The sequence below is a fragment of the Protopterus annectens genome, chromosome 3.part0, assembly GCF_019279795.1.
Source record: "Protopterus annectens isolate FY-2018-M chromosome 3.part0, PAN1.0, whole genome shotgun sequence".
NCBI classification, from domain to species: Eukaryota; Metazoa; Chordata; order Ceratodontiformes; family Protopteridae; genus Protopterus; species Protopterus annectens.
The window spans coordinates 912,098,570-912,124,717 of record NC_056731.1 but is presented as its reverse complement, the minus strand read 5'-3'; the positions used below and the strand labels follow the sequence as shown (position 1 = coordinate 912,124,717).

General features: G+C 39.0%; 1 protein-coding gene across 1 annotated transcript in view; it reads right to left on the bottom strand.

Annotated features, from left to right (window-relative positions):
• Positions 1 to 26,148, bottom strand: part of ENOSF1 (enolase superfamily member 1) — an 852,891-nt gene that overhangs the window by 530,228 nt on the left and 296,515 nt on the right. Inside the window, exons 5-7 of the mRNA XM_044065235.1 lie at positions 21,878 to 21,904; positions 18,562 to 18,634; positions 17,835 to 17,873 (exon numbers count right to left, since the gene is read on the bottom strand). Of these exons, the coding sequence (XP_043921170.1) occupies positions 17,835 to 17,873; positions 18,562 to 18,634; positions 21,878 to 21,904 (139 nt within the window). The remainder of the gene's footprint in view (positions 1 to 17,834; positions 17,874 to 18,561; positions 18,635 to 21,877; positions 21,905 to 26,148) is intronic.

Sequence of the window (26,148 nt, the reverse complement as noted above, 5' to 3'; positions counted from 1 at the left end):
GTCCGTGGTCAGCGTGGCTTGGGCTTGAGGCATCACAAATGGTCTCCTCTCCCGCAGCTCTCGGTAATGGAGCCACCAAAGAAGGGAGTTCCTGCAAACCCTGCTCAGGGGAATTGGCGACTCCAATGGATGGAGTAGGAGCGACCATTGAACCTGAAGAGTCCATTATAGAATTCTCATATGCAATCTTGCTAAAGGTGACAGGCTTATGGCTGCCGCCATGGAGCCCAGGGCTCTCAGGACCAACTCTGCAGGTGGGGCTGGAGGCTGCAGGAGCGCCATTATGTGTAGTGACAAGTTGCGCAACCTGTCCATAGTTAGAAAAGCTTTGGCTTGGCGCGTATTTATCCTGGCCCCTATAAAATCCAGAACTTGCACAGGATGAAGAGACGATTTCTGAAGATTTATAGTAATGCCTAGACGCTGGGTCATGGCTAGGGAGTAATCCCTGGTGGAGCAAAGCAGATGCATGTTGGGCGCGGTGAGGAGCCAAACATCCAGGTATGGAAAGACCTGAATTCCCTGAAGTCTCAGGTGGGCTGCTACAACTGCCATGACCTTGGTGAACACCCTGGGGGCTGTGGTGAGGCCGAATGGAAGAACCCTGAACTGAAAGTGACTGGCTCCTAGCCGAAAGTGGAGAAACCTCCTGGACCGTCTGTCCATGAGAATATGGTAGTACGCATCCTTGAGGTCTATGGAGCACATCCAGTTGTTCTCCTGTAAGAGAGGGAGAATAGATTGCAGAGTGATTATCCGGAATTTCTCTTTGGCAATGAACAGGTTTAGAGATGACAGGTCCAGAATTGGCCCTAAGTCCCCCGTCTTTTTTGGCACCAAAAAGAACCTGGAGTAATTGCCTAATCCGGACTGCTCTGGGGGGACGTGCTGGATGGCCCGTTTTTCTAGCAACTTCGAAATTTCTGAAGCCACCGCCTCTCTTTGATCGGATGGGACATCGGGAAGGCACTTCGTTAGAGGGGGAAGATGCAGAATGGGAATTGTGTAACCTCCGGATATTATTCGGAGCACCCAACAATCTGTAGTAATGGACTCCCAACTTTGTAGGTGCTCCGAAAAACGTCCCCCGACTGCCACCAGAGAGGAACAACCGGGAAAGCCCTCAGGGCTGTTGCGCGGGTCAGTCTGAGAAAGGCTCTCTGGACCCGAAATTCTTCGGCCCCCCTCTGCCTCTGGGCCAGCGTCTACCTTGTAATCCTCTGCCTCTGAATGACGAGGGGTCCGGAGCGGGACGGGACTGCTGGGACTTCCGTAACTTCCGGAACCACATCTTCTTCTGTCCTCTCTGGTTCCTTGAGAAGGACCTTTGAGAATTAGAGAAGCGGATCACGACGGCAGACAGCGTCTTCCCATCTTTCTCGCTCTGGAGCAGCTTGTCGCGGACAGTTTTGCCAAATAGCGTAGAACCGTCAAAGGGAGCGTTCGCGAAGGATGCCTTGAAGGGTTCTGCAAAGTCACAAAGGCGAAGCCAGGTGTGGCACCGTAAGGCGACCCTTGCTCCGCTAGCTCTAGCCGCTCCCTCCATGGCATGGGAGAGGAGCTGCATGGAAGTGTTAGAAATTGACTTTAGAGTGGCCATGCGAGCCGAGAAGGTCCGTTTGTCCTCGGCCGCCATGGACTCTGGGGGAGCTCCAGCGTATTCCTTTATCAAGTCTCGCTGGAGCCTGATAACGTGTGCCAGGTAATTCAGCGCCCTTATGGAAAAGGTAGCTGAAGCAAACATCCGCTTTCCAATATGGTCCATCTTCCGAGATTCCTTATCGGGAGGATGGACCGAGGAACTTTCCTGTGCTAGTTCCTTCTTAGTGGCAGCCGCCACCACCATGGCATCTACTGGGGACCCTTTATTCCATGCCTGTCTGTCAGAAGGGGGACTGAGTCTTTTGTCTGGTCTTTTAGGGATTGGCTCCATGGTGTCCGGCCCCTTCCAAGCCCTGGTAGTAATCAAGTCTACCAGGGGATCAGCCGGGGGGGGGGGGACACCCAAGAGGTAGATGGGCCTGCGTCAAACGCCTCCAGAAACACAGACTCATTGGAGGAAGGTTTTTGGGCAGACCATCCCCCTCTGATATGTAGCATTTCCATAATGTCTCCAAAGGAGACGTCTTCAGGGGGTGACCTTGGAGAACCTTCCCCTTCCTCTAAGTCTGTGTTCTCCGTGAGGGACTCAGGGGAGTCCATGTGCCTCCTTTTGCACTTTCGTTTGTGAGGCACCTCCTCGGAGGGACTGTTTGAGGAGGGCTCACCAACGGGGTCCTGTTCCCCTATGGGAACCAACTGGAGCACCGACTCAGGCTGTCCCTGGGGCCGGATGATGGAAGATTGGCCCAAATGCGCGGGAGTGACGGGTGGATCCGTAGTCCGGACCGGGGACCTGGAACTTCTCGACAGAACCCTCTCCACTACGTCAAAAGTCGAGGGCGAACCACTCTCCCCTGGCTCCGAGAGCAGCCCCCTTGGCTCCGACGCAAGGACCGGTGTCGGAGCCGATGCGATCGGACTCGAAAGGGGAGTGTGCTCCGACTGAAATGGAGCCGAAGACACACTCACCCCTGCAGATCCGAAGCTCGGCTCTCGGCCCCGAGAGCTCGGATCCAACATGCTCGAGGGTACTGTCGGCATCAAAGCAGCCACCACTGTTGGCACCAATGACTCCCCGGGTCCGAGACGGCTCGGATCCAAAGACTCTGAAACCCGATAGCGAATTGGAGAAGGAGCAATTGGGGCAAAGAAAGGGGCCGAGCTCCCCCCTGGGGGGGGAGGCAGGAGCACCCCCATTTGCATCTGGGCCTGCAAGAATCGACGCATCATCCGGTCCAAATCAGCGACAGACATGCTTCTGGTGGACCTCGAAGAGGTCGCCGAAGCAGCGCGGGAAGGCCGCTTCGAAGACCTAGATGGAGACCGGTAGACACAAAAAAATTTAGAAAAAAGTTCTAAAAGGTTTTTTTAAACTCACACCCAACGCCAAGAGCTCGTCGCTAGAAGCTATCAGAAGCCGCGACAAACGAGATCTGAGGGCTGGAGGGAGGTGTCAGGGCATTATGGGTAAGGGGAGGAGCTGAGAGCTCGGATCTTTTAGCTTGGAAAGCTGCCGGCTCGGATCCGAGGACGGATCTGATACCCACAGATTGCTGATCAAATGAAGTTAACTACTTCAGATCCTCAATTTCAGGTTAGCTAGGGTCTATGTTATCAGCTGTTTATTTGGCACAAATGTTCCTATTAGGAGGGTTAAATATCATTATTTGAAGATGTACATAGTTATGTGTGATTGTACTAAGTTGATATGTTATGGGGTGGTCTGGGGGTGTGATTGATTTCTTGTCTGAGGGTTTTTACTAAAACAAAAAGTCTTATAAAATAAGACATAGATTCCATTGTTAATGATAAGAAAAAAACTGTACAAAGGATTAACCTGCCAAACATTAATGGGTGCATGCATCACAAAAGCTGGAATTAGACATTTAAAAATGCTGCCATATATAATAGGTGGGAATAATGACTTCTTGCAATAATGGCACCTCTTCATGTTATCCTGTAATGTTAATGGTCTTGCACGTATAGAGAAAAAGGAAAGAATACTTAATTATATTAAGAAATGCAGAGTGTAAATAGCAATGCTACAGAAGACCTAGTTGGAAAGAACTGAGCATGTTCATTTGATAAATAAAGGATTTCATGATGAATATTATGCAGAGTGTCAGGGACAAAGGAAAAGAGAAGTACTTATATTAATTGCCAGAGGAACTCCAACAGCGATGGAAGAGGAAAAAAAAATAATGTCAAATCTGTTGCAGTAAGGGACTACTCACAGGATTACACTGGCATGTATTTATATTCCAGTTAAATCTATTTTGGAGATTAAAAAATTTTGGGAGAAATAATCAGCTTTCAGCAGGGAATATTACTTATAAGTGAAGACTGGAATTTGATTTGCAAGAAAGAGGATGTATCTGGGAGGCCCAGAAGGGAAAATATAACAGACGTGGGTGGATTTCTGAAGTAATTTATGAAAATATTTCATATGAAAGGCATGAATCCAGTACCAGGGAATCGGACAGAATTTGCATATTATTCCCCAAGGTACAATAACCGGGGAAGACTTGATAGAAATTATATTTCACAAGACCATTTACATTTAACTGAGAAGTCTGATACACATCCAATAATTACTTCAGATCATGTGCCAGTAATTACTAAGATAAAAATGCAGAATAATTAAGTAAAGATGAGAGACTGGTATATTCTCTTTCAACTGTTAAAAAGAGAGGAGTTTAGGGAATGGGTAGTGTAATTTATCTGGGTTGTTACGAAAGATAGAAAGTTCTCCACGAAATTATAGATAGTGAACGTGATAAAATGACAGTGGAGTTTAAAAATAGGGTAGAAACAAAGGAAAAGGAGATCTGAGTAAGAAAAAATAAGAATTATTTAGCGGGACTGACAAAAACTGAAGTATTAAAAAAATAAGGGGAATCTCAAGAACAAGAGGAGGCACAATCGCAGAGTGCTAAACAGAAAATAAGGGACTACCTGGATAACATGCATGAGTTTAGAATGATTGCTGTTAAGCAACTGCTTTCTGATAATAACTCCAGAGCATAGACACTTTTGGCACAAAGACTTGTGCAACAGAAAGTAGAAAGTGTAGTCACCAGTCTTACGAAGCCTATAACAAGAAAAATAGCCAAAGATCCTATAGTGGCATTTGAGCCATTTCAAAAATGATATGAAAATTTCTATACAGCAGAGTAGTGAGGAAAGCAAGAAAAAGCACAAATGAAATTATTTATGGAAGACTTAAATATGTCAAGTTTAGAGGTAGATGAGGCTCAACAACTAACAGTTAAGATACGAGGAGATTAGATAAAAATATGATGTACAACCAATCTACAGGAAAGTCTCCAGGAACAGATGGTATTCCAGTGGACATTTGGAAGTTAAGATGGAAGAAAGTGATAAAAATATGGAAGGCTTTGTTTAACAATATTTTAAAAGGAGGGGAGGTATCAACATCCCGGAAAAAAGCTGTGATGGCTTTAATACCTAAAGACAGTAAAGACCCACCTGATCCAGCTTCATATAGGCCCAACTCAATTCTAAACCATGATTATAAAGTGAATGGCAAAGATAGTGCCAAAATTGATAGATATGTGCCACTGTGGTTTTGTGGAGGGAGGCAAACATTTGGTAACAATAACAGAACAATGATGATCCAGAAGGAAGCAAAATGTAAGAAAACACCACTGTTAATGGTAGGTCTTGATGTAGACTAAGAATTTGACAGAGTAAGCTCGGATTTTATGAGAAGGGCAATGGAACCATTGCATTTCCTGATACAATAATAAGGTTAATTAGAGGGTATGGAGGCAAAAGTCAAAATGGGAAGGTTTGTCTCTGATAATTTGTGTCTGAACAGAGTAACCAGGCAGGGCTGTCCTCTTTCCCCTTTATTTACATTACACTTAGAACCACTGGCAAAGAAAATAAGGGACTCAAAATACAAGGATATAATTGATTTGGTGTTCAAGAAAAACAGGCATTATTTGCAGATGATATTATTTTGTACTTGATGGAACCAGAAAAGGAAATCTGAGTGCTGTGTAATATTCTGAAACAGTTCCATTTTTTTTCGGGATATAAAATTAATGAAGATAAACAGACTATAGCTATAAACTATGTACCCACACATGAACTGGTTCAGCAATACCCATATTTATGGGGACATGATAAAATAAAGTATTTAGGAGTACGGATTAAAAAGGATTTGGTTATGGCAGCTAAGGACATGTGAGCATAGGCTAAACAAAAGATAACTCAAAAACAGAGAAACTGGAAGCTCTTGCCTATGATGTGGATAGCAAGATACAAGCAGTAAAATAGTTTAGTCCACTTAGTTTTAATCACAGGTGAGGCATATTTTTATCAACCAGAGAAGTCGTGGACAGTAATTAATAAAGAGTTAAAGGATTTTATTTGAGACGGGAAGAGGGCAAGAGTCTAGTGGGATAAGCTGATCCTCCCAACAAAACAATGAAGTTTAGGATTACCTGTTTTGAAGGGGTATTTCAAAGCTACACATTTGAGACTCTTATACATGATGCAAGCAGAAAGCTATAATTCAAAGTGGAAAGGGATGATGATGAAGCAAGGGGGGTAATTCAAGAAATGAGGAAAGAATGGGGCTTTGGATGCAGATCCTTAGGGAGAATAACACCAGTCATACAGAATATTATATTCATAAAATGGCAGAAAGTATACTAAGCAGCACAGAAATGGAGAAAGGAGATTTTGTCAATAGGGATGACTGCAATTGGTACAGAAAATAGACAAGAGGGGATGGGAATTTATTGGAGGAAGCTGGCAAAGGACATATGGGACTAGGAACAAAGATTTAGAGAAGGAAAGGTAATAGAATGGGAAAAGACCAAGAAAACATTGGGATTGCAAGTTAGTGATTGTCTTCCTTATCAGGGACTGATATCAAAACAAAGAAAAAGGGCTAGGGGAATCCTAAATGAAAGACCTGCACTGGTTGACTTTTTAATTGACTCTACAACAGAAGCTGCTGTTAATAAGGGATAATTAGTAGGACATATAAAATACTGCACAATAACTGCTGAAATCAATCAGAAGAGTTCAGAAAAGAGAAGATAGATTAGATATGCAATTCACAAAGAAACAATGGGAGGACAAATACATATGGCTCCCAAATATGCAATAAAGTCTAAAAGATTTAAGATTTTTGCCTGGAAGCATTTGCATAGATACTTATTGTTGTTTAGGAGATCCATAATAACATACTCCATGGCTTTGCAGATCAGACTTGTCAAGCTAATGGGGCAATATTTTCCAGGGTCAGTAGTGGCACCACTTTTGTGCAAGGGGATGACAATGGCTGTTTTTCACCCTCCTGGAATGAAGCCAGTACTTAGGCTGTGGTTGAATAGGATGCCCAATGGCAAAGCCAGTTCTTGCTGGAGATGGTGCAGACTACAGCCTGTTATACTATTATGTCCCATGGAAGCTGTGTTCTTTAGCACTTGATCTATGGAGATGTGAGGTGTGGGACAAGTATCATGGATGTCGAAAGAGCCTTTGAGGGGACAGGAGGGTGAAGTTTGTGCTGAACCTATCAGCTAGCAGGTTGGTTAAGTCAACAGAATTGCTGTGATACTGTTAAGTACTAATTCGGAACAAACCTGGGTTTTGCCATGGTGGTTTCTGACATAACTGAAGAAGGCGTTGTGATTTCCTTTTGTTTCAGAGACTAGTTTTGATTTATAATTGGCTTTGGGCTTTGGAAGCTTTCACTAGTGATCTAATTTGCTTGTTGAGGCTGAGGAGTTTTTCCAATTTGGAATATGTTCCTTTTTACCCTTGGACAACAGTTTCTTCCTTTTGTTGCAAAGCCTGTTGACAGAGGATGTCTACCAAACAGGTTTGTGTTTCCTTGAGGAGTAGGTTTTAGCTCTAACTATGACAGTTGTACAGGTGCTTGTATACTGCATTGGCATACTGTTCAGCACAGTTGTCAGCATCTTTTGAGGGGGGGTGGTGGTGTGAAGCTACAGATACCCTTCCTTAGGAGGTTGTAGTCAGCTTTTGAAAAGTTTTTTAGCTTGATTATGGTTGGGGGTTGGGTGGGACAGAAACTTCAAATGAGACAGTCCGATGATCTGATCTCAACAGGGAAGAACATACTATGGGAGTGGTGCAGCGGTCACCCATGTTGGTGAGAACCAAGTCCAGAATGTTATCTCCTCTTCTGGGGTATGAGACAAGCTGGTCTAGTGCATTAGAACTGATGAAGTCAAGGAATCGTTGAGTGAGTGCATTAGTGCAGGAATAGCTCACCCAGTCTATGGTGGGGTTGTTGAAGTCACCAAGAATCAGGGTGTTAGGGGGTACCTTAATGGAATCAAGTAGATCCAGGAAAAAGGAATGGGTATCCTAAGTCATGGAGGGGAGGGGGTCTACAGCTGGCTACAAATTGGATGGGTGTCTTGCCAACTGTCAGTTGTACCTGGAGTAGTTCCAGTGCATCATGCTGGCAGACCAGTCTGGAGGTGTGCCTATCCTTAATGAAGATAAGACTCCACCACCCTTAGTCTTCCTGACCTCATTTCATATACTAACTACAAAATTGCACAATCCCCAGGAAAGGGATTATTCCCCTAATGGGAATTATCAATCCAGCACACTTGTCGAACAAATGTGGTGGATTAAACAGGTGTTGACCACCTAGCACTTTAACCAAACACCTGACTCCCATACAAATATATATGTATGTGTACATATCAAAAACAAACAGCAATCTGGCATGCGATACACTGAAGTCTGATATGGAATACGTTATACACCTTGCACTGTAGGTTTATAGAATGAGTTCTGTGATGATTGGCAAAGTCACAAGTAATGCAATAATTCACAATATAAGACCGTTCAATTTTTATACCTACACTTATTCCATTTACCCAATTTTTCTTTCCTTTTTTTTTTGTTAGTCTGGATTACTATTTCTTATTAATTTCCCTGAGATACACTAACTGCGGCAATTGCCTACTAAATGCCCCATGTACTACTAGTGGATAGAGGCAACTTATCCCATGCATGTGTCCCTTCAAATTATCTATGGTACAATCTCAGTTATTCTCATTAGGGGTAATGTATAATTATTAACAATGAGATGGGTAATGCCAGTCTCTAACCAGATGGGATAGGTTAATCTGAGCATAAAAAGGGATACTGGCTAGACTTAACAGATGAGAACTTACCTATGAACCTACAATAGGGCTCTACATAGGTTATACAATTTTTATGAATGAGCTGTCTATGTACAAGGAAGGAGCATGGTGCTAATTTAGTTCTGATTTGATTTTTTTTTTTTTTTACAGTGGTAGGTAATTCTGTAGCATTATTTTAGTAGTGCAGTAACAGTTGTGTTTAGAGCTGCAGTGGTGGTACTGCGGTAGCGTTGTCGCCTCACAGTAGGACATTGTCCTGTTCGATTTTCAGCTAGAGCGTCTTCTGTGTGGAAACATGCGTGAATGGGCGTACCTTCGTTGAAGGTTGTGCATCAGAGCTGGCAACTCGGCACGTAAAAATCTACTGCCAATCATTAGCGGACCGGAGTTCTGCTGTGGCGACCCCTAACCGGGAAAAGCTGAAAGACACAACAACAAAGTAACAGTTGTGTTTAGATATGTTAGTTCTACAGTTTAGTCTTTTTTCTTAAAATAATGCTCAACTTTATTTCTAGGGCCAAAGCAGCATTTACTAGAAAATGGAAAGCAAAGGCTAAACCAAGTGTTGTAAAAGCAGTAGATATACTAACAGAAATAAAATAACTGAAAGTGGGATCTTTAGAAAAGGATAGGAACACACTACAAAGAAAAAAAAGGGAATTGTGGTAACAATACATGCAGAATAATATTTTGGAGGAAGAATGAGGTCAATATGGCTTATTTACATTTATATAAATGTACAATTCCTTATGTCATAAGTGATAATTCAATAAAGATGTTTCTTGTTAAAAATATATTTCTAGGGCTGGATTAAGTATAAAATGTTTTTTTTTTTTTTTTTTGGAGGGGGGAGTGCAGACTGTGTTCCCTTTTTTTTTTTTACTCTTTTTGGTGTGAAAGGGGCAGAATCTCCTTGTTAATGAGAGTGCTGAAAAAAAGCTTGATGAAGCTGGTAGAGTCTCAACAAGTGTTTGAGGATGTGGGTATGATGGTGCTCATTCTTATAATAAACACATTTTATCACATCCTTTATCAAAGCCCAGTGTTATAACAAACACATTTTATCACATCTTTTATCAATATCCATTGTTACTAGAACCACGCTTATGTGGATGAGTGCACATGTGCACGCACACACACACTTACACTTATATAAGTGTGTGTGTGGCATATGCCAATGCATGTATGTGTATATATGTATATATGTATGTGTGCATGTAGCTCATATATTCAGTCATCAAGCTAGCCTGACATTTTGCTGTCAACCCTATGTTGACATTTTTTTACTTCCCATATACTCATCAAGATTATTTCTCAAGAAAGTCAACAACTGATGAGTTCTGAACATACAGGGAACCTTACTCTATGATCTTTTTAAGGTGTTGAGTAATGCATCTGTCACATTTGTGCTGTTATTAATTTTATTTTTAGTATTAAGTTCCCTTATTTGGTAGTAGTTCCCACTGTGGCATGTCCCATATAAATACATTTAAGAAGAAATGGATCAGACACTGCCTTATACAGGCAAAGATTGAGAAGAGACCGAACATAATGCCTGGAGGTGTTAGCATACGTTTAGAACTCTACTCAACTACAAAAAATAAATGACTCTTCACAATCTAATCAAAACACCTTGAACAATGATATATCATTGCACGGTAAGTATGCACGTATGTAAGTACATTACACATACATATCATGTAATAATCTAGTGTACATACATACTGTGCAATAATATAAGTTCATAAGTACACAGGTAGTGTTTAGGCCAACTGGCTATCAAAGAACACAGATTCCTCCAAATATGGTTCATATACCTTATTAGTAGCCCAAATGTCCAAGTTTGTCTTCGAAATGTCAATACTATTTGAATGTCTAAAATTAATAGGAATATTAATCCATAATTTAATAGATTTAACAGTTATGTACAGAGTATGATGAGACCTCTTTACCCCAGAGCAGTAACTAAGGAATCTCAATCCTCTCCTCTGTCATCTTTAAGTGAGTGTTACTAAAAGAAGGGATAGAAACACACAATTTCCTCTAAGAGTACATCTGGAACTGGTCCCAAAACCTGGGACTGGACTATATGCTTCACTCGAAGTCCCCAAATGAGTCTCCACACTAGCCACTGCAGAACACTGTGTCCCAGTTCTAGGTATCTGACACACCCACTCTTAAATGTCTGATTTTACACATACACACAATCATGGGAAAGACTGACACAGATTTACCTGCTGTGTTTCTCTGCCCAAATTACAAGGTAATGGCTGCCACCAGTCAAATACCACAATACCCTTCAAAAGAGGTGTTCAATTAAATTGAGTAAAACAGATATTGATACAAATGGTAACATTAACCCAGGCAGTAAGGTTTTTTGGAGTGGCCCTGGTGTTATCAAAATAGGCATAAACACACTCAGGTTATTAAAAGTACTAAATAACCAGCCACAATGAGAAGTAGTAAAATGTTTATAATAAATAAAAGGACTTAAAACATGAAAATATTGAATAACTGATTCCAATAACAACAGTTTCACACACAGAAAATATGAAAATAATACTGTAGGGACATATCTCACACTGATTTTAGAAATCATCTATCTGTAGTTCCCTGATTATCTGAAGATTAACTGTCCCTATCTAATCTAAACAACTCAGCAAGGCAAGATTACACTCTTACTTCTTCAAGGCAAGATGAGGAATTATGTCCACACTCCAGGCCGTTGCCTGTCCTCAGTGACTTGAACAACTACTCTGGAAACAAATGGACTACTACTGCTGAACAGCTCCGGAAAACAAACTGAACAACTGACTCAAAACCTGTTTTTATAGCAGATTTTTTAATAGTAACAAGACGCTGCTAGCCATGAGAATTCTACTCTCTCATATCAGACTTTGAAAAATAAACAAACAGCTGCAGTGAAGATTCTAGTCTCTCAGCTCTAGCACACAATGGACATCACATCTACGTCAGTTGACTGACATAACATACATTCAGAATTCTCAATAAAAACAGCATGAACATTTGGTCAGTCAGAAGAAAACTGCTTGACATTCAAACATCTTGCATAAATCACAGTGATAATCAAAAGACAAACTTATTTACAAAATTATAGCTAGTCATACTGGCATATGTAACACAGGGAAATTTACAATTATTTACAAAACTTCAGCCAGTCATGCTAGTACAGATAATATCTAATATCCTCATACTGAGTTCCTACTGTAGAATTACCCGATTTAACAACAAACTTCATATTATTACACTTATGATTTATAGTACATCTACTGATCTCCATGTTGTACATTACCTACAAAATTGGATCATAAAATATGTACATGCCAGAATCAATTTAGCACAAATACACATAACAGAAACTACACAAATTTAAACATGTTACATCTGGAACCATACTCAACAGTCTTCAAGTTCGTAATTCTTTTAGTAAATTTTCTTTGAACACCCTCCAGCTTTTTTAACTGACCTTTGGTATATACACAAAATGAGTATTTGTACTCTGTAAGAGGCCTAAAATCAGTCTCATACACTAAAGTTAGCATGTTTCATCCGTTGAGACAATACACACACACACACACACACACACACACACACACACACACACACACACACACACACACACACACACACACACACACACACACAGTGGATATAAAAAGTTTACACACCCCTGTTAAAATGCCAGGTTTTAGTGATATAAAAAAATGAGACCACAATAAATTATTTCAAAACTTTTTCCAGCTTTAATGTGACCTATAATCTGTACAATTCAATTGAAAAACAAACAAATCTGTTAGGGGAAAAAATATAAAAAATAAAAAATGTACAATATGCTGGTCGCACAAGTGTGCACACCCTTAAACTAATATTCTGTTATGTGTGCACACCCTTAAACTAATACTTTGTTGAAGCACCTTTTGATTTAATTACAGCATTCAGTCCTATTGGGTACACACCTGCCATCAATTAAAGAGACTCTGATTAACTTCAAATAAAGTTCAGCTGTCCTAGTAGGATTTTCTTGACATTTACTCAGTTGATTGCTACAGCAAAATCCATGGTTCGCAGAGAGCTTACAAAGGATCAAAAGGATCTCATTGTTGAAAGGTATCAGTCAGGAGAAGGGCATAAAAAATTTTCCACAGCACCATGGACTGTGGTGGTGGTGCTGCGGTAGCATTGTCGCTTCACAGTAAGACGTTGTCCTGTTCGATTCTCAGCTAGAGCGCCTTCTGTGTAGAGACATGCGTGAATGAGCATACCTTCGTTGAAGGTTGTGCATCAGAGCTGGCAACTCTGCACGTAAAAATCTATTGCCAATCATTAGCGGACTGGAGTTCCGCTGTGGCGACCCCTAACCGGGAAAAGCCGAAAGACACAACAACAACAACAGTGGATATACCATGGAACACTGAAGTGGAGAAAATATGGGACAACAGTGACGTTGCAAAGAACTGGATGTTCTAGAGAACTAAACCTTATCACCACAATAAACAGGACATGCTGGAGGGATAGATTCCTGTATCAGAGAGTTCCCATACTCTGGAACAGGCTACCCATCTATGTCAAGCTAAGTTCTTCATTAGCACTCTTCAAGAAAAATCTTGATGAGTGGATGGGAAATAGGAAATACACCCCGGGGATCACCTCTGTGTCTCTGCTTGACAGTGGCACAGGAAAATAACTTTCTTGGGTAGCATAAGCCAGGGAACCTTGTTGACTAAGCTTACATAGGCCCTCGGACCAACAGCCTAGTACCTACCTATGAACCCATGAACCTATGTCCCTCCAAAATTGATGAAACAACAAGATGAAAACTGGTAAGGGAGGCTGCCAAGAGACTTACAGCAACAGCACTGAAGGAGCTGCAGGAATTTCTGGCAAGCACTGGTTGTGTACAACATGTGACAACAATCTCCCCTATTCGCCATATGTCTGGACTATGTGGTAGGGTTGCAAGACGGAAGTCTTTTTTTACACAGAAAAAACATCCAGGCCCAGCTAAAATTTGCAAAACAATACATCAAGTCTCCCAAAAGCATGTGGGAAAATGTGTTATGGTCTGATGAGACCAAGGTTGAACTTTTTGGCCACAAGTCCAAAAGGTACGTTTGGTGCAAAAACAACACTTTGCATCACCAAAATAATACCATCCCCACGGTGAAGCATGGTGGTGGCAGTATCATGCTTTGGGGTTGCTTTTCTTCAGCTGGAACTGAGGCTTTAGTCAATGTGGAGGGAATTATGAATAGTTCCAAATACCAGTCATTTTTGGCCCAAAACCTTCAGGCGTCTGCTAGAAAGCTGAAGATGAAGAGGAATTTCACTTTTCAACATGACAATGACCCCAAGCATACATCCAAATCAACAAAATAATGGCTTCTCCAGAAGAAAATTAAAGTTTTGGAATGGCCCAACCAGAGCCCAGACCTAAATCCAATAGAAAATCTGTGGGGTGACCTGAAGAGGGCTGTGCACAAGAAATGCTCTCACAATCTGACAGATTTGAAGCACTTTTGTAAGGAAGAGTGGGCAAATATTGCCAAGTCAAGATGTGCCATGCTGATAAACTCCTACCCAAGAAGACTGAATACTGTAATTAAATCAAAAGGTGCTTCAACAAAGTATTAGTTGAAGGGTGTGCACACACACACACACACACACACAACAAAGTAGTTTAAGGGTGTGCACACTTATTTATGCAACCAGCGTATTGTAAGTTGTTTATTTTTTACATTTTTTCCCTAACATATTTGTTTTTCAACTGAACTGTACAGGTTATAGGTCACACTAAATGTGGGAAAATTTTTGAAATGATTTATTGTAGTCTCATTTATTTTTATATCACAAGAACCTGGCATTTTAACAGGGGTGTGTAAACTTTTTATATCCAGTGTGTGTGTGTGTGTGTGTGTGTGTGTGTGTGTGTGTGTGTGTGTGTGTGTGTGTGTGTGTCTATATATATATATATATATATATATATATATATATATATATATATATATATACACACACACACACATACCATGCAATAATTTATCGTACACACATACTGTGAATGTTCAAAAAATTTTCAACCACTAGAAGCTATTTGTTCTTCACTCTCTTACACCTACTACTCTGTTCTCTTTCTATTACACCTTTTCTTTAACTTTACTTTCCTTATTTCCCCTCCTGACTGTTGTTTTTCTATTGCCCCTTTTTTATCCACCTCTCCACACTCCTAACTTCTCTTTAAAGACTAAGAGTCAAACACTATTGACTTTTACTGCTATGTTAATCTACAATGTACTGTACCTTCCATAGTACACTTGCATCTTAATATGTTTTGTTATTGTAGCACGTTTTGCCTCTTTTCATGTACAATTTGAACAATTTTAAAGCCTGTACTGCTATTGTAACATACCTACTTATCCTTTTTACATTTTCTTTTATAGTTGACAACGTTGGAGCTTTTCTCCCCTGGCCTCCACTGAAAGGGAATCTCTCATGGCACAGTTGAACATCCTCAATAAACAAATGCAGATACTTAAGTAAATAATGGCAACTCCTGAAGCCTTTCTGAATCCTTCAAGGTTTTCATGTGCTACATTTTTTTCACAGCAAGGAACTGCTCTACCTTTTCAAGATATTCCAGAAGGCTTGTTTGAAAGCTACATATCAAGGTATATTAAATAACATTTGTTTTATTTAAAACAAGTAGACTGGACCCAAGGGCACATTTTCAGGTACAGCCTTGTTACAAAACTAAATAAATCATTTATGTACACATTCTACATACACTAGAGAGTTGGCATACTGTAATGGCACAATCACAACACAATGATAATGCAAACAAAGTGGCGAAAAGTTCTGTCATCAAACAAGCAGCCTCCTCTAATCAGATATCTAAAGTTCACTTTTGAATTGGGTTACACATAATATTTTCTTATCCTGACGACTGCACAAAAGTTATTCATGAAGAAGGTACTGAGATGAAGCTTGAACTGGCAAGGAGTGGGTAGGGGACCCGAAGATAACTTGGACTGCATTCTGAAGTTTAGAACACCAGTCGAATGCTTTCTGAACCCTAACAAACAGCTTGGGGTGAGAAGAGGGAATCAGATGATTGAAGGTACTGGGTAACAGTTCTACTTTAAGGAAGGAATTCAGTGAGAGACAGTGGTTAAGTTTAAGGATTCTGAGTATCAGTAATGAGGAAGATAATTTAACAGTTACTGCGATTTATAGAAATTTTACCTTGGTGAGGGAGGTTCAGTGTTGTTTGAAGTGGTGTGAGTCATTCAAAAATGTAAAGATTTTGTTTAGTAGAGTTTTGAGTCTTTTGCAATTGACAGAGAATCCTGCAGTCACAAGTAGAAGGCCATTTTCTAGTGCTGGCCTGAGTCCACCTTTTTTGATGGTGCTTCTTGACTCTACTGTTAATAGCTAGAGATTCTATGGCTGGGAGCTAGAAGGCTCTTCAGTCTACCAGGTTCATAACAAAGATGTGTTGATTCAGATGGAAACCTAGAAAGTGTAAATTGCTGCAAATACTGTAATGTACAACTAATGATGAGGTAAAAGATCACATCTGTGTTTCCTGTAGTAGGAATTATATTCAATTATGGGTTAAATAAGTGAGGTATAATGAGATACACTGACCTCTATGGACCAATTAGACATGATGTTTAGAATTATATGGATTACAGAACATGCCTTTCTGATTTTGCACATTAGTCAAAGTGTTTTCTATCATTATCTCTAGATCTTTAATGACAGTGACATTTTTATATAGTTTTATACAAACCAAACTGTCAGTTTGGCACTTTACTATATATAATTAAGGAAATCAGCAGCTAATCAGATTCATCCTGCAATGCTGGATCTGTTCCTCTCAGTATTCACCTGCAAACTAAATAATTTAAAATATAACTAAACCAGACAGAGTTCCTGAACTGCCAGTGAACAGAGCCATTTATGTCTGGTGTGCTTATACACTTAAATACATAAAATAAAAATATACAACTCATATGGGGTTAACTTACTTCACACATGATATAATTAAAAACAAAGTAATTAAAAGGATTGGAAAATGTGCACGACAGAAAAATGTCATTATTATTATTATTACTATATTAAAATGAAACAAAGCAATTAATTTATCAAATGTTTCACTGCAATAATGATATGTATCACAGTTTCTAAATACACAACAGACTGCAATTAACATACTACCCCAGATACATAGCTAAGGAAGGGCCTGATCATGAGATCATGATCAATCAGCAGTGCCAATACTGTCAATAATTTCCGTACTGGCATTTCTGAATGCTGGTACAGAAATCAATGCCAATACTGATTTGTGCTCAGGTCACATCACTTTGTGTATGGTCTAACTTGAAGAAAGCTGATTGCTACATTTAATTACAGCTCAGTAAGACCTTTTTACTTATTTATTGCTACCCGTAACTGCGGTGGTGGTGCTGCGATAGCGTTGTCGCCTCACAGTAAGTCGTTGTCCTGTTCGATTCTCAGCTAAAGCATCTTCTGTGTGGAGACATGCGTGAATGGGCAGACCTTCATTGAAGGTTGTGCATCAGGGTTGGCAACTCGGCACGTGAAAATCTACTGCCAATCATTAGCGGACCGGAGTTCCGCTGTGGCGACCCCTAACCGGGAAAAGCCGAAAGACACATTTATTTTTTGCTACCCCTCAACTTAAAACTGTAGAATGATGAACTGACAACAGACCTAGCTTCCTCCTCAAATGAGGAGCAACAGATCAGAGAATGGACCTTTTTTATCTCAACATCAGGCTGATGGGCACCAGAAAGGGAACAGCACCAGGTGCACAATGTGCCAGCTATGGTTCTGCTTTATCCATTGCTCTCTTATCAATATGCATACAGGTAAAACTTGACATCACTTAAATGGATTCTCCTTCTAGTCAAACAAGAACATTGCTCTTGCATGCAAAACATTAAAGGCTTTATAACAAGTAAAAGCATAAGCAACTATACCACAAAGGATAGCATAACAATCTTTCTTGTGTATACGTACCTCTCTCGGCCTTTCCACTTTTAGCTTTTTCCAGTATTTCTGCAACAAAAAAATTCAAAATAAGAAAGGAGTACATGAGCAATGTATCAGAAGCGACATTAATTATGTTAGCAAACTACACAGGCTATTAGGTACACTGTGATACTTTCATTATTTATCATTCGTCTGCCATCATGCAAGTTAAACAGCCTTTGGACGACATATAGAAAACCATACATTTTACAAGAAATCCTACTTGCATTTAAATGCAGAATACAAGATCAATCACAAAGTGGTCCATAGTGGGTGTATGTGTAATTCAGAAATAAAAGATGTCAGTATTCAGTTATGTGGGCTTAATTCAGTGATGGCAACTGAGTTTTAGCTGCTGTTGCCATGTGCAGCTAGTTTGACTACTTCACTGTATTTACAATTTTTTGTTACATTACAAATTGTTACTTTGAGTTTCACCAAGTAGCTCAATGACTGCCACCAGTCTAACAACACAACTACAGCATCATTGTGTTAACGACAATGGTTTTGCTCTGTTTTAAGTGTTAATTATTCATGAGGTCTCCATTCACAGCCCTCTTTCTGAATCAGAATGCCTAGTTAATATAGACAACAGAGCTCAACACCCAGTTTTTGAATCCTTGTCTCTCTATAATGCAACTGCACATGACATTTTATCCACTTTATAATGTAAAACAAGCTACAACAATTCATCTTACAAAAAATGTGCTTTTACCAAGGGCTTCATCTTCTGTGAGGGCATCAGTGATATATCGGAAGTCAATACAAGACAGTAACTGCTTAGGCTCCTGTGGAAAAAAGAAAATTCTAACATGGCAATGTTCAGGGTTATTATTTTGTTCACAAAAAAAAAAAATTAAGTGAAAGTGTTATGTTTAACTTTTAACCTTAAATTTAGTGGTTCTTTGTTTTTTCTATCTACAAAGGGCATGTACTAGTGGGGGCTTCTGCAGTATTTACCAAACAAAAATCAAGCAGAAAGCTGAGGCCCTTCTATTTTCATTTAACATACAACTGTTTACATTCAAGTAAGGCATGCAGCCAAATTACTGCCCCCTTTTCCTAAAAATATTGACATGGTTTCACTGTACAGACAGCCCTACTTGACAGGTGGGTGGGCTGCTTAACTATTATTCCAACAGTGGCACAAACAGGATGACAAAAATATTACTTGCAAAATATTCATATTTAGGATGGTTGCAAAAGGACTTAAACCTCTAGGCCTCTTAAGATATGAGTTGTGTTTGTCTACTCCAGAATCACAGTTATCTACTACACTATATACATAGTCCTAACCTCCCCAACCATGAGAAATAAAACATTCTTGTAAATTAATAAACTATACCACTAATTGACCACATTTATAAGTTCCAATTCATCTTCTTCATCCTCCAGATGCTCCCATAAACATATTTTATTCAGAGAGACACTATGTTGCAATACTCCTGAAATTCAACTCACTAGTATTGTCTTACAAGGGTGTTTAATAGCTTCACACTGCAAGTATTTTACCTGACATTTTTAAATACAGTCATCCCTAGTAGCCATCATGTTTTTTTTTCTGTTTGACATACCTGCTGTTGGTCTTTTCAAGCTTTTGGAATATCACCAGATAAATGCACCCAATAAGACGTCTGGCGACATCACAGACTATATAACTGTAAAGGAAATACTTTTGCATTGTTAATGATAGGCCACAGAACTTGAAATATAGAGTGTTTCAAAGAAATAAACTGAACTTTCCATTTAGCAACAAGAACAAACTTTACAACTGAGAAGCAAAAGAAGCCTCTGAATCCTGTTCAACTTCACCCTCACACACACAACCAGTGGGGAAGTTCCAAATCTTAGCAAGGAAAAAGTAAAGTAGGGAAACAAAAACTTATATACATAAATCTCAACATCCTAGCTCAATAATTATAGACAAAGCCAAAAATATTGGTGGTGAGAAAAATCAGAGAAAAGATGATAAAATAACAGGTTTTGCATTAGCATGCATTTTTTGAAGGATAATGAAGAAAGAAATTCAAATGTTTTTCATTATTTACAGACTTAGATCCTCAATGAGAGGCGTAAATCTGGACATTCTGGAGAGTTGAGAGGTATACATATGAAAATGATACAAGTAAAAAGGAAGCACAAATAAACTGTTCAAGTAAAGAGATTAGTACTGTAAACAAAACAGCAACAAAAAGTCAAAAATAAGAAAAATGATACAACATAACAGTGATCTTTTAGAAGACATTCTGAATTGTGCAGTGTTGCCTTATCTGCAGACACCACATCAGGATGAGAGATGAAAGGTTTTACATTTCTTAGCAAACAGACAGAATACAAGGAACCACCTTCTAAGTCATGACCACAAAGATCATAGCCACTATCCCAAGTTTATTAACAAAAACGTTAGACCACATGTGGCTCTGAGTAGGTGATAATAAAAGAAGAGAGGCACATTCTTCATCTATACCAATACCTAATTGCCTTGAAACAGACTGCATTTTTTCACAAGGTAACCAAAAGCTGAGAACCAATAAAGTGGAAATCTGTATAGAATATGGTGTATATACTTTTAATGCTAATGAGTTAGCTATAGTGATTATCATTTCATGTGGTACACAGGAGTATCAGAGAATGCAGTTTGAAGTCCAAATCTCATGGAGGTTAGACCATATTTATTTTCTCTATGTGCTACACGTTAGCCTCATGACATAATATAATGTCATAATTGATGAAAATATCTGTCAGAATGGAATTAATACACTTACAAAAGTTACGAAGTATATTTTCATTGAAGAGATTGTGTGTTTGGACCTACCGTACAATAACTAGTGAAGAAAATGGCTCTGTACTGCACTTCAAAAAGGAAATGTGGCTGAAAACGTAGGAGCTCTGGGTACAGAAATCTGATATGTCTTGCTGCAAGTGGATGACCTAAAAAGCCTGAAAAGATTCAGTGTCCCAGTCCACCAAGGTGCCAGAGAGGATATAAATGTATTTAAGTCTTTCTTTTCCTCATATAGGAAAACATAAAATGGGCATCTGAAGGACCAGGCGAGGGAGGTTGAGCTTCAGCAGCCAACACCATCTTCTCATCGTAGGAGGAACGGAAGCTGCTGCAAATACAATTTTGTGGTATGTTTGTTATTAGTATTGTATTTTTATTAACATCAGCTGTGTTATGCTTGTACTGTAGCAACATTCTTTATTGTAATTGTGTGTGTTGGTGCTTATCTCCCCACTCTACTGAAAATGGACATGTATCCAGTTAGACTAGCCCGGTCAACAAATGTAAAATAAATAAAAATAATAGTTACACCTGAAAGTGGCTGTCTGTATTGTTGGCTTCCACTGTCAATGCAGAGCTCTCTTCCACAGAGCTGGGGAAAGGGGAAGTGTGTATGGGAGTATTCATGCCTCCTACACACACACACACACACACACACACACACACACACACACACACACACACACACCTGCATTCCTTTTGTCTTCAGCTTGGTACTCAATAATATAGTTTTAGTAAAAGCCACACTTCCCTTACTTTAAAGTGTTTAATTATTTATGCATACTAGACCACAAAAGGATTACTAACATAACATTATTTTTCTAATTAAATTAAATACATTTACATCTGCTTGAACACATGCACACATATACATGTATACATGCGTGTTTATACTCACATACATATATGCGTGTGCACTTATACATAAATACACATAAATACACACACAAATCTGAACACACGGCAAAACAACACACCATCACAAAAGATGTAAGCTGCTATTCACAAAAATCCATTGTTTCACAGCAGAAACTAAACACTGTAAGCGATAGTTTAATTATCACTCAGAATATTCTTTTTTTTTCCTAAAAAAGATACTTAAAATAGTACAAACAATATAAAATGCATGCAGTCTTTTCATTATTTCTGTATGCTATACCTTTCCAATACAGTTATGTAACATTAGTTTTATACACATTGCAAGCACTATCTAAAAGTGAAGCTAAAGAATTAAAGATTTTCTTACCATGTCAACAAGCAATTTCCATAATGGCTAGAAAAGAAAAAAAAAGCATTAAGGCAAATGATTACTACCACAGATACATTAAGATAGCATATATTAACCTTTTCCTATTGTAGCAGGCTTACTACTAATTTATCTCAGTGCCCCTCTACAAACTTACTGACCCATAAACATCCCACCCTTCCAAAAGATATACCCTGCTACCTTACTCCACCTTCCTCTTTTAATGCCACATTGGTGCTTATTTTACCTTCCTCTCACTTTTTCCATCCTTCGTCTCTCCACGTACATTGCCCCCATTCCCCTATATCTGCTCTCTCCATTACATACTCCGACCTTATTCCATTCGTTATACTTCTGTATCTATTGTATGCTACCTTACACAGCACATTCTCACTTCAGTCCTTATGCCTAATCTCTTTATCAGTCTAAATGGATCATCTTTAAAACCACATTCATTTCTTCTAGATGGACAACTCACTTTACTTATTTGTTACTCTTGCTAATGTACAGCCTGACTTACACTAATGTAGATTGACTATGTATATGTAAATTGTAATTCTATTGCTATTTTATCATTTGCTTGTTATCTTCATTGTAGAACGCTACTTCTTTTTTTTCCTTTTTTTCCCAAATGGCCCAGGTCGTGCTTGAAAAGGACGTGCTGGTTTTGTGGAACATTTTGATACAGTTTCAAATCTTTTTGGGACATAAAATTAATGAAGACAAAACAGAGGCTATAGCTGCAAACTATGTACCCACACAAGAACTATGCAACACCCATATTTATAGGGACATCATAAGATGTATTTAGGTGAATGGAATAAAAAAGGATTTTATTATGGCAACTAAGGACATGTGTGCAGAAATTAAACAACATTTTAATTTATTTTTATTTATTTAACATTTGTTATCTGGAAAAGTCCGACTAGGACATAGCCAATTTTTTTTTTCTAAGGAGAAACTCCCCAGGTGCATGTCTTTGGAATGTGGGAGGAAACTGAAGTACCCAGAGGAAACCCACGCGAACACCGGAAGGACATGCAGACTCCGCACAGAAAGCACCCCAGCAGAGAATCAAACCAGAGAACCTCTTGCTGTGAGATGACAACATTAACCGCTGCACCACCTCGCCGCCCAAAAGATAACTCAAAATCCGAAAAGCTGGAAGCTTTTGATTATGGATACAGATAGTAAGATACAAGCAGTGAAAATGGTTCTAGTCCCTTTAGTTTTATATACAGGTCAGGATTTTTATCAACCAAACATATTTATACCATAATTAATAAAGAGTTGACGAAATTTATTTGGGAGGAGAAGAAAGCAAGGATGCGACTTACCAAATAAATAATAATGGTGATGGACCTTGCAGTTTTCAGGCCAACATCAATAAAAAAAAAACATAGGTGTTAAGATACTATTTATTTATTGACTGACTGATTTTATTTAGTCATTCATTCTATTTGTTTACAAGGATATTCCCACTGAGCAACAGCCTATTTTTTTCTGGAGGCCTGGGGAGAAAGGTTTCAGGTTAGTTACAGAAAAATTAAAACATTTTAAGATAAACTAAAACAAATATACAGTACACAGTTGAACAAAACAGTTTAAGAGCAAGCAGAAGAAATACAATGGATTCATGTGTACAAGAAGTGTACGTATTACAAATTAAGAACAGATCAATAGTATACATAGTTAGGTTTGTGATTTATGTAGGACTGTGGGTAAATGAAGAAAAAGCAGAACAGCAATATGTTAATGTTATCGTAAAAAGGACTGCAGGTGAGTGGAGATGTATATAGGAGGGAGGCAGGAATGAGAGAAAGAAGAGAGGATATGGCTTAGTTACAACCGGACATATTCAATTATGAGGACACAGGAGTATCTGAGTAGCACATAGAATTGCAAACATCTGAAAGCTGAAATCAAGAGTAAGTACAGACTCAGTTGGCAGCTACACAGTTTTTTATTTTATGGAGAAATATGTTGTGGTTAGAGTCTAGTTTCAGATCTGGCATTATAAAATTCCATAATTTGGAGACATGAACAGAATAAAGGGAATCATCAAAGCAGCTGTTAGAGTTGCTAACTTCAAGCAGGTTTAGGCTTTGAGAAGGCCCAACCACTTTGCTGATACAAGCACAATATTGTTTATGATTATTTGTGCTCTCTTATAACGGTAACTTTGTTCCAGAATGTTGTATAGGTTCGTTAATTTGTGTTGATTATTCTATCTTCCAGTGTTTCTATGCTTTGTCTCTAGAGGACATTAATTTAGTGGTCATCAGGTAATTAAGTTGAATTTAACTTTCTTGCTTTCTCTGAATCAGATCCATGGAATAGACTGATAGGCATGGTAAACTAAGAGGAGTTATAAAGAGGGTGCCAATTACACTTTTTCTGTAGAGTGATGAAAGCATCTTTTTTGAAAGATTTATTGGCATGGATCGAAAGTAATATTGTATTTCTACAGGTCTTTTGTTAAACCCAGATAACAAAAGTGAGATATTGGTCACTGAAGGAGTCACTAACAATACCTCAGGAGTGAATATGGTTATTAAGCATTTTAAACACCTTTTCTGAATTATCACTTGCAACATAGGCAAACCTACACTTATATAAAGGCAATCAAACCATACTAACAAGTTCACATTTTCAAACATTATACATCACATATATTGTTCTATACAATATAATCAATCCAACATTACATAAATTGTTTAATTCCCATCTTCTCTTAAAGCTCATTCCTCCTCCAAAACATTTTTCTGCATGTGTTATCACCACAATTTCCATTTTTTTCTATGTAATTTACTCCTACCCATTTCTAAAGATCCCACTTCCTGTTCTTTTGTTGGGTCTTTCGGCTTATCCCGGTTAGGGGTCGCCACAGCGGAACTCCAGTCCGCTTATGTTTGGTAGTGGATTTTTACATGCCGAGATACCAGCCCTGACGCACAACCTTCAACGAAGGCATGCCCATTCACGTATGCCTCCACACAGAAGATGCTCTAGCTGAGAATCAAACGGGACAACGTCTTGCTGTGAGGCGACAATGCTACTGCAGCACCACTACCGCGGGTCTATCCCACTTCCTGTTCTTTTATCTTTGTTAAAATATTCACTACTTCAAGTATTGTTGGTTTAGACTTTGATTTCCATTTTCTAGTTGCTTTTTTGTCAGCCACCAGAATTAAATTTAACAAAGCTCTACTATGTCTAGGCAATTGAGATCCTGTATCCAGACTAAAAAAAAAAATAATTTCCTTAGTTACACTCATTTACTTACTCAGTATTCCTTGACAAGAGTATTCTGTAGGGAATTTTTAAAGTCTGTCAACTCATTACAGTCTGAAAACATATGTTCCCAAGTTCCTCCTTCCTCCTTATCACACCTCCAACATTTGCCATCTACCGGAGGATAATTACTTGGAGTCTGCTTGGGGTATGGTTACCTTGAACTGTTAAAATCCAGTCTAGTGTACTGTGTTTACTACTACCTTTATCAATTTTAGAAGGATCTTGTATCAGTTAGGTAAAGCCAAACAGGTTACTATTTGGTGACTGTTTAGAAGCTTGTGAGTCAAAAGGTGGTTTTGGTCAATCGATGTTGACATCTCCAAGAAGTATTGTAGGTTGTTTTGTGTGGTTAGTGATCCAGTGTAGTATGCCCTCAAGTAGGTTTATGTTTTCATGTTATGTCAGATGGCAGATGCAAGTTCTACCAATAACAAATTATGTGCATGCATTGACAGTTAGGTTAAAAAGGTCTATTTTGTCAAAAGAGGGGGATGAATATTTGGGAGTTATGCAATAAATTATCTTTTTGGATAAGGCTGTAGCCTGGAGTGAATATTTCTTCACATCCATTATATTTCTGTGAAACTCCAAGATGTTTGCTTTGTAATGGTTTATCGAACTATGAAGTTGATTGAGGTGAAGAAGTGTGGGATCATTTTATTTTATGAGCAGTAATGGTCAGTAAAGGGATTAGGGCTGGATAACAGAAGATGCATAAGGGCTGGTGTATAAAGCCAGTGTAGTTTTAGTTTGATTTTTTTCCAAGCAAATATGATATTTTTTTTTCCATAAGGATCAATGTTTGAGTTTAGTAAAATGGTAGAGATAGTCTAGATAGAGACTGTAGGATTGTAAAGTGAAACTGCAGAAGTGGTGGGAGTTATTTAGGAAGTTATTAAAGTTGTAGTGGAGCACGGATAACAGGTAGTCTGTTGTCCATGCAAATAGCAACAGGGTGGCTAGAATGGATAGTC